Raw genomic sequence first — 10,157 nt, 5'->3', positions numbered from 1 at the left:
GTCTATATAGGGAGGTACCAGCTGCTGGGTGTATACAGGAGGACGTCTCTATAGGGAGGTACCAGCTCCTGGGTGTATACAGGAGGGCGTCTATATAGGGAGGTACCAGCTGCTGGGTGTATACAGGAGGACGTCTCTATAGGGAGGTACCAGCTGCTGGGTGTATACAGGAAGGTGTCTGTATAGGGAGGTACCAGCTTCTGGGTGTATACAGGAGGGCGTCTCTATAGGGAGGTAGTATATACAGGAGGGCGTCTCTATAGGGAGGTACCAGCTGCTGGGTGTATACAGGAGGGCGTCTCTATAGGGAGGTACCAGCTCCTGGGTGTATACAGGAGGGCGTCTCTATAGGGAGGTAGTATATACAGGAGGGCGTCTCTATAGGGAGGTACCAGCTGCTGGGTGTATACAGGAGGGCGTCTCTATAGGGAGGTACCAGCTTCTGGGTGTATACAGGAGGGCGTCTGTATAGGGAGGTACCAGCTGCTGGGTGTATACAGGAGGGCGTCTGTATAGGGAGGTAGTATATACAGTAGGGGCGTCTGTATAGGGAGGTAGTATATACAGGAGGGTGTCTCTATAGGGAGGTAGTATATACAGGAGGGTGTCTCTATAGGGAGGAGTCTGATCTTTTTGGGGTGTGTTTGTACAGACGGGGTGTGATTTGGGGCGGGCTGCAGTTTGCAGGAAGTGTAGTGCTGGGATCTGTATCTCAGGGGCCGAGGGGCCGGGGCGATGCCGTGTGGTCTGCACCTATAGGAGACAATCTCCTCTGAGGTATTTGGGAGGGGGTCTGGGGCTCGGATACGATGTATCAAGGACGTGTATCCCCCTCACTGATTTAAAGGGAATTTAAGGGACATATTAAGGGAATAAGGGACATACAAATTAAAGGGAATAAGGGACATATGGATTCCTGTGATCACATGATGCCACCACACTCATATTAGTGATGTCATCGCCGTATGAGGCTTTGTCGCGGTTGGATTCAGGAGGACTGGGGGGGTCAGTCAGCTATGGGTGGTCCCAGTAAGGGGGTGACTTTTTTTGTATGGCTGTGTAATGACTTTGCGTTCCCCCCGCAGGTGTGTGATGTCACTCTCAATACGAGGTGGTCGTTGTGATGTCATCGCTGGAACATGTACAGATCCTCCTGGGCTCCCGATCGTACAGGGTCCCCCGGGACCAGCTGGTGGCCCAGAGCGGCTTCTTCCAGGCCCTCTTCCGATCTGGGATGCGTGAGAGCAGCGGAGAAGCGGTGACCCTGCACGGGCTCAGCCAGGAGGGATTAGAGGGGGTCATCCGCCATATCACGGGCAGCCCCCTCCAAGACTGTATCCCACCCGAAGACGCCGAATGCGGACGTAAGACGTTGACCCCATGTCCTGAAGACTCTGGATACGGCCATGACGTCGAGGTGCTGCCGCCTCTGCAGGCATTGGTGGAGGCCGCCTGCTATCTACAGGTCCATGGCCTCCTGTCCCTCCTGCAGTCCTCCCTGTCACTGGACACCTGTTTAGACCTCCGGAACGTTTCTCAGTTACACGGTCAGTGGGATTTAGCGGCCGCGTCCCTCCGGTATATGGCGACTCACTACCACGCCATGCTGCAGCGGTCAGACTTCCAGGACAGCCCCGAGTCTCTGAAGGAGCGGGTCCTAGAGGAGAGACTACGGGGGGCGCCCACCCTCATGGTGCTGTCCCAGCAAGGCCGCGACTCTTGGGTGCTCTTCCGATATTCGGATGAAGGTGGCGGATGGCAGGTGATGCCCGGGACCGTCCCCCCCAGTATGCTGAGGGTGCAGGGCTACGGGGCCACAGTCCTAAACAATTACCTCTTTGTGGCTGGAGGGACCCGTGAGAATGGGCAGGAGGTCAGCGCCGTACATTCCTATAACCCGAGCACCGGATGCTGGAGCGAGGAGCCCGCTATGAACCAAAAGAGGTACCCCCCCAAAAAATGTCCTCTCCTCATAGGGGTGATTACCAAGATGGCTGCCATGGTTGTTGTCCTGGTTCCTCAGAGCCCTAAAACATATTTATAATTTATGAGTAAATTTGATAAGGGGGTGTGGAGTGGGTGCACTGATGGCGGCCATATTGGTATACGATGAATGGATGTATATACGGGGTATATCAGATCACCTATGGGCAGCAGATTTACCTAATAATATATAGATCGTCCACCCAATGGTGTGTATATACCATAGAGAAAGGGGGAAGATTTATCAGGGGAACAGTCGCCCATAGCAACCGATCAGATTCAAGCTTTCATTTTAAAAAAAGCCTTCTGAAAAGTGAAAGCTGGAATCTAATTGGTCGCTATGGGCAACTGCTCCACCTATCAACTATGGGCAACTCCTCCAACCACAATAATGTCCGCCGCAGGTCCCCCAGAAGAGTGCTGACCACTGTCCAGTGTCAGCCCCAGTGCCCCCTATATTAGTGTCAGTCACAGTGCCCCCTATATTAGTGTCAGCCCCAGTGCCCCCTATATTAGTGTCAGCCCCAGTGCCTCCTATATTAGTGTCAGCCCCAGTGCCCCCTATATTAGTGTCAGCCCTAGTGTCCCCTATATTAGTGTCAGCCCCAGTGCCCCCTATATTAGTGTCAGCCCCAGTGCCCCCTATATTAGTGTCAGCCCTAGTGCCCCCTATATTAGTGTCAGCCCCAGTGCCCCCTATATTAGTGTCAGCCCCTGTGTCTCCTATATTGGTGTCAGCCCCAGTGCCTCCTATATTAGTGTCAGCCCCAGTGCCCCCTATATTAGTGTCAGCCCCAGTGCCCCCTATATTAGTGTCAGCCCCAGTGCCCCCTATATTAGTGTCAGCCCCAGTGCCCCTATATTAGTGTCAGCCCCAGTGCCCCCTATATTAGTGTCAGCCCCAGTGCCCCCTATATTGGTGTCAGCCCCAGTGCCTCCTATATTAGTGTCAGCCCCAGTGCCCCTATATTAGTGTCAGCCCCAGTGCCCCCTATATTAGTTTCAGCCCCAGTGCCCCCTATATTAGTGTCAGCCCCAGTGCCCCCTATATTGGTGTCAGCCCCAGTGCCTCCTATATTAGTGTCAGCCCCAGTGCCCCCTATATTAGTGTCAGCCCCAGTGCCCCCTATATTAGTGTCAGCCCCAGTGCCCCCTATATTAGTGTCAGCCCCAGTGCCCGCTATATTAGTGTCAGCCCCAGTGCCCCCTATATTAGTGTCAGCCCCAGTGCCCCCTATATTAGTGTCAGCCCCAGTGCCCCCTATATTAGTGTCAGCCCCAGTGCCTTCTATATTAGTGTCGGCCCCAGTGCCCCCTATATTGGTGTCAGCCCCAGTGCCCCCTATATTGGTGTCAGCCCCAGTGCCCTCTATATTAGTGTCAGCCCCAGTGTCTTCTATATTATTGTCAGCCCCAGTGCCCTCTATATTAGTGTCAGCCCCAGTGCCCCTATATTAGTGTCAGCCCCAGTGCCCCCTATATTAGTGTCAGCCCCAGTGCCTTCTATATTATTGTCAGCCCCAGTGCCCTCTATATTAGTGTCAGCCCCAGTGCCCCCTATATTAGTGTCAGCCCCAGTGCCCCCTATATTAGTGTCAGTCACAGTGCCCGCTATATTAGTGTCAGCCCCAGTGCCCGCTATATTGGTGTCAGCCCCAGTGCCCCCTATATTGGTGTCAGCCCCAGTGCCCCCTATATTAGTGTCAGTCACAGTGCCCCCTATATTAGTGTCAGTCACAGTGCCCCCTATATTAGTGTCAGTCACAGTGCCCCCTATATTAGTGTCAGCCCCAGTGCCCCCTATATTAGTGTCAGCCCCAGTGCCCGCTATATTAGTGTCAGCCCCAGTGCCCCCTATATTAGTGTCAGCCCCAGTGCCCCCTATATTAGTGTCAGCCCCAGTGCCCCCTATATTAGTGTCAGCCCCAGTGCCCCCTATATTAGTGTCAGCCCCAGTGCCCCCTATATTAGTGTCAGCCCCAGTGCCCGCTATATTAGTGTCAGCCCCAGTGCCCCCTATATTAGTGTCAGCCCCAGTGCCCTCTATATTAGTGTCAGCCCCAGTGCCCCCTATATTAGTGTCAGCCCCAGTGCCCTCTATATTAGTGTCAGCCCCAGTGCCCCCTATATTAGTGTCAGCCCCAGTGCCCCCTATATTAGTGTCAGCCCCAGTGCCTTCTATATTAGTGTCAGCCCCAGTGCCTTCTATATTAGTGTCAGCCCCAGTGCCCCCTATATTAGTGTCAGCCCCAGTGCCCCCTATATTAGTGTCAGCCCCAGTGCCCCTATATTAGTGTCAGCCCCAGTGCCCCTATATTAGTGTCAGCCCCAGTGCCCCTATATTAGTGTCAGCCCCAGTGCCCCCTATATTAGTGTCAGCCCCAGTGCCTCCTATATTAGTTTCAGCCCCAGTGCCCCCTATATTAGTGTCAGCCCCAGTGCCTCCTATATTAGTGTCAGCCCCAGTGCCTCCTATATTAGTGTCAGCCCCAGTGCCCCCTATATTAGTGTCAGCCCCAGTGCCTCCTATATTAGTGTCAGCCCCAGTGCCCGCTATATTAGTGTCAGCCCCAGTGCCTCCTATATTAGTGTCAGCCCCAGTGCCTCCTATATTAGTGTCAGCCCCAGTGCCCCCTATATTAGTGTCAGCCCCAGTGCCCTCTATATTAGTGTCAGCCCCAGTGCCCCCTATATTAGTGTCAGCCCCAGTGCCCCCTATATTAGTGTCAGCCCTAGATTTTTATTGTGCAGTACAGCACTGATGTAGCAGAGCCGAGTATGTTAGGTGTAGCGGAGCCGAGTATGTCAGGTGTAGCGGAACCGAGTATGTCAGATGTAGTGGTGCCCGTGGAGCCGAGTACGTCAGGTGTAGCGGAGCCGAGTACGTCAGGTGTAGCGGAGGCGAGTATGTCAGGTGTAGCGGAGCGGAGTACGCCAGGTGTAGCGGAGCGGAGTACGTCGGGTGTAGCGGAGCGGAGTACGTCGGGTGTAGCGGAGCGGAGTACGTCGGGTGTAGCGGAGCGGAGTACGTCGGGTGTAGCGGAGCGGAGTACGTCGGGTGTAGCGGAGCGGAGTACGTCGGGTGTAGCGGAGCGGAGTACGTCGGGTGTAGCGGAGCGGAGTATGTCGGGTGTAGCGGAGCTGACTTTTATGTATTATTAGTGATTTTTTTTTTTTTTGGTCATAAGACAACCAGGACGCGTTCAGCTCTGCTACTTCCGGGCTGTCCTGCCCCTATGGGGTTAATTGATGCTCTCTTGCTTCGGTGCCAGTTATCTGCGCTGCTCCCTTATTTGGAGTTTTTCATGGAGGAGACTCTCACCCAGTCTATGTAAGAGGTGGAGCAGCAGCCGGAGGTTCATTGTATGGAGTCCTGGGGGGGTAACACCTCATGTCCATACAAGGACCTCCTGGAGCTGCGGACGCCATGTACGTGATCTATAGGATATTCTATATCACCGCCACCTGGGGAATCCATGATGGGAAAGTCTGAAAACGATTAACCGCCTGTGGGGGCAAGAATGGCGCAACATGGTCAGGAGATAATGGCGCCCCCTACTGGAGGCTATCGTGCCAGCGCCTGCAGTTTTTAGCCGAAGATGCGGCTTATTTTATTTTGTAAAATAAAAAATTATGCAACTATATATATACGGTATATACTTTGTGTGTCAATTCAAAACCACTGCTAGCTGTCAGTGACTAGAGCAGTGTTTCCCAACCAGCCTCCAGCTGTTGCAAAACTACAACAGCTGGAGGCCCCCTTGTTGGGAGACAGTGTTCCAGCCTGATACATTGTATCAAGTTGTTGCAAAACTACAACTCCCAGCATGCCCGGACAGCCGAAGGCTGTCCGGGCATGCTGGGAGTTGTAGTTTTGCAACAGCTGTGTTACATAAATCTCTTTTTGGAAACAATGTATCAGTCTGGAATACATTGTAACAAACCCTCAGACCCCCTCATCCCATTTACCATGGATGTGACTATTATGGTGCGATGCTCTGCAGATTTTATGTAACAAACAAGTTGCTTATTATTAATGAACGGCAACATTCTCGCTTACATCCCCAGAGGGTTTGTTACAATTGTATCCAGTCTACACAATCGCTCTGTTTCAGTGTTTCCCATCCGGTGTGCCTCCAGCTGTTGCAAATCTACAACTCCCAGCATGCCCGGACAGCCATTAACCATGCTGGGAGTTATTGTTTTGCAACAAGCTGATACAATGTATCCGGCCGGAACAGTTTCTCCCAACTAGGGTGCCTCCAGCTGTCCGGGCATGCTGGGTGTTGTAGTTTAGCAACAGCTGGAGGTCCTCAGTTTGGAGACCACTGATCTAGACCGTCCAGATTGTTACAATGTTTCAATCTATCAGTACAAAAGAAGTGATATCAAACTGTTTTTGGCTTTCTGGGCTTGCTGGGAGTTGTATTTTTGCAACAGCTGGAGGCCCCCTGCTTGGGAAACACTTGACTAGAGGAATTCTCCTTTATATTCAGAGCAGAATTCATTTCATTTTTAAAAAACGATTAGAAATTGCGTATTTCGCAATCCGTTATTACGCAATAATAGACTTTTAAAGACAAAATGGAGCATTTATTAAGACTTTTAAAAAAAGAAGAGCCGCAATCTTTTGCGCAAAATGGTGAAATTTTTGCGCACGTAAAGTTACGTTTTTTTTCCTCAAAACCTCCTCAAAAAACATTGATACGTTCAGCGATATTCTTAATGTTTATTAATGATGACTTTGTCTCTGGTCTTCAGGTATAACTTCCGCTTGCTGACAGTGAACGGCGCCCTGTACGCGGTCGGCGGCCATTCCTTACAGACCATGGAGTCCTTCAGCCCTGCGCAGAACACGTGGACGCTCGTGGCCCCGCTCCCTGACACCCTTGTTGAGTTCTCGGCCTGTGAATGTCTGGGGAGGATCTATCTGATCGGAGGATACACCCCGCGGGGTCAGTGTTTATACTGCCAGACGATAATTCGGAAATTCTGATAATCCAGCGACAATCTGTAACAAATTCCATGTAGTAGTCCAAGAGATCCCATTCATTATGGAATGATGGGGTTATTCAGGAACAGTAAACACAGCTGATTTAATTAAATTAAATAGCGCCACTCCTGTCCTCAGGTTGTGTGCGGTATTACAACTTGGCTCCATTCACTTTAATGGAACTGAACTGCAATACAACACACAACCTGAGGACAGGGGTGGTGCTATGTTTTAATCCTGGATAATTTTTTAGGGCAGTGTTTTCCAAACAGGGTGCCTCCAGCTGTTGCAAAACTACAATTTCCATGATGCCTGGACAGCATTTAGCTGTTTGGGCATGTTAAGAGTTGTGGTTTTGCAACAGATGGAGACAAAAAAATACTGTATAATTAATGTGATATATTTATACAGTGCAGCTCTGGGGTATAATACAGGATATAACTCAGGATCAGTACAGGATAAGTAATGTAATGTATGTACACAGTGACCTCACCAGCAGAATAGTGAGTACAGCTCTGGAGTATAATACAGGATATAACTCAGGATCAGTACAGGATAAGTAATGTAATGTATGTACACAGTGATCTCACCAGCAGAATAGTGAGTGCAGCTCTGGGGTATAATACAGGATATAACTCAGGATCAGTACAGGATAAGTAATGTAATGTATGTACACAGTGATCTCACCAGCAGAATAGTGAGTACAGCTCTGGAGTAGAATACAGGATATAACTCAGGATCAGTACAGGATAAGTAATGTATGTACACAGTGACCTCACCAGCAGAATAGTGAGTACAGCTCTGGGGTATAATACAGGATATAACTCAGGATCAGTACAGGATAAGTAATGTAATGTATGTACACAGTGATCTCACCAGCAGAATAGTGAGTACAGCTCTGGAGTATAATACAGGATATAACTCAGGGTCAGTACAGGATAAGTAATGTAATGTATGTACACAGTGACCTCACCAGCAGAATAGTGAGTACAGCTCTGGAGTATAATACAGGATATAACTCAGGATCAGTACAGGATAAGTAATGTAATGTATGTACACAGTGACCCCACCAGCAGAATAGTGAGTACAGCTCTGGAGTATAATACAGGATATAACTCAGGATCAGTACAGGATAAGTAATGTAATGTATGTACACAGTGACCTCACCAGCAGAATAGTGAGTACAGCTCTGGAGTATAATACAGGATATAACTCAGGATCAGAACAGGATAAGTAATGTAATGTATGTACACAGTGACCTCACCAGCAGAATAGTGAGTACAGCTCTGGAGTATAATACAGGATATAACTCAGGATCAGTACAGGATAAGTAATGTAATGTATGTATACAGTGACCTCACCAGCAGAATAGTGAGTACAGCTCTGGAGTATAATACAGGATATAACTCAGGATCAGTAGTGATGACTGTTCTTCCTTGTATTAGTAAGGCTGGGTCCACACTACGTTTTGTCCCATACGGGAGCGCATACGGCAGGAGGGAGCTAAAAGCTTGCGCTCCCGTATGTTACCGTATGCGCTCCTGTATGCCATTCATTTCAATGAGCCGACCGGAGTGAAACGTTCGGTCCGGTCGGCTCATTTTTGCGCCGTATGTGCTTTTACAACCGGACCTAAAACTGTGGTCAACCACGGTTTTAGGTCCGGTTGTAAAAGCGCATACGGCGCAAAAATGAGCCGACCGGACCGAACGTTTCACTCCGGTCGGCTCATTGAAATGAATGACATACGGGAGCGCATACGAAAGCATACGGGAGCGCGAGCTTTTAGCTCCCCCCTGCTGTATGCGCTCCCGTATGGGACAAAACGTAGTGTGAACCCAGCCTAACCTGGTGTCTGTCCCTTCTCTGTCCAGGTCGGAACATGAGTGTGCTCCGTTACTGTCCGTCCCTAGACGAGTGGTCGGTGTTTGACCTCTGCCGGCAGCACGTGAGGAAGCAGCAGATGGTTTCCATAGAAGACACCTTGTTCTTGGTCGGGGGCTTCAGACGGGACCCTCAGTCTGGACAGAGCGAGGACTTCCTCAGGGTGCACTCCTACAGCACCAGCACCAGAGAATGGAGCTGTCTGAAAGTCAACACTTCAAAATCGGGGCTGAGCGTCAGCTGCACCCTACACAACGACGGGATCTACATCCTCAGCCGGGACATGAACCCCTACACTGTGGGGAAACACCGCATATTCCTCAAGTACTGTGTGTTCACCGGGGTGTGCGAGTACGTACGAGGTCCCCCTATCGAGGGCAACAACATGCAGCTGTTCTCCATGTACTTGTCCTACCCTCTTTAACAACTAAGGGGTTAATCTACCACAGGGAGCCCAAAATCTGCGCAGACATGTAGGTTCTGGATAGTCCTACTGTAGACTACAACCATTGAGACTGTCTTAAAGGGATTGTCCACATTGGACACCCATATTCCATATGACTTAAAGGGGTACTCCGGTGGAATACAATTAATTTTAAATCAGCTGGTGGCAGAAAGTGAAACAGATTTGTAAATTACTTCTATAAAAAAAAATCTTAATCCTTCCAGTACTTATCAGCTGCTGTATGCTCCACAGGAAGCTCTTTCCTGTTTGACCACAGTGCTCTCTGCTGACACCTCTGTCCATATCAGGAACTGTCCAGAGCAGGAGAGGTTTGCTATGGGGATTTGCTCCTGCTCTGGACAGTTCCCGACACAGACAGAGGTGTCAGCAGAGAGCACTGTGGACAGACAGAAAATTAATTCAAAAAGAAAAGAACTTCCTGTGGAGCATACAGCAGCTGATAAGTCCTAGAAGGATTAAGATTTTTTTTTTATAGAAGTAATTAAAAATCTTCTTAATTTTATGGCACCAGTTGATTTAAAATAAATTTGTTTTCCACCAGAGTACCCCTTTAAAGGGGTACTCCGCCCCTAGACATCTTGTCCTCTATCCAAAGGATAGGGGATAAAAATGTCTGATCGTGGGGGTCCCGCCCCGCGATCTCCCTGCTGCACCCGGCATTTGTTTAGAGCATCAGGTGCAGCGCCGGAGGCTTGTGATGTCACGGCTGTGCCCTGCTCGTGACGTCATGGCCACGCCCCCTCATTGCAAGTCTATGGGTGGGGGCATGGTATCACGAGCAGGGCGTGCCCGTGACGTCAGTAGCCTCTAAAGTTTGCTCCGTTCATCGGA

General features: G+C 50.0%; 1 protein-coding gene across 1 annotated transcript; it reads left to right on the top strand.

Moving 5' to 3' along the window:
• Nucleotides 1–684: 684 nt before the first annotated feature.
• Nucleotides 685–9,511, top strand: KLHL42 (kelch like family member 42). The gene is made up of 4 exons (XM_056569539.1): nucleotides 685–777; nucleotides 1,086–1,944; nucleotides 6,745–6,938; nucleotides 8,851–9,511. The coding sequence occupies exons 2-4, from the start codon at nucleotides 1,124–1,126 to the stop codon at nucleotides 9,282–9,284; spliced, it is 1,449 nt and encodes a 482-aa protein (XP_056425514.1). The 5' UTR covers nucleotides 685–777; nucleotides 1,086–1,123; the 3' UTR covers nucleotides 9,285–9,511.
• The last annotated feature ends 646 nt before the right edge of the window (nucleotides 9,512–10,157 follow it).

The sequence above is a fragment of the Hyla sarda genome, chromosome 4 (assembly GCF_029499605.1).
Source record: "Hyla sarda isolate aHylSar1 chromosome 4, aHylSar1.hap1, whole genome shotgun sequence".
Lineage (NCBI taxonomy): Eukaryota > Metazoa > Chordata > Amphibia > Anura > Hylidae > Hyla > Hyla sarda.
This window is presented reverse-complemented; position numbering and strand designations above follow the sequence as displayed.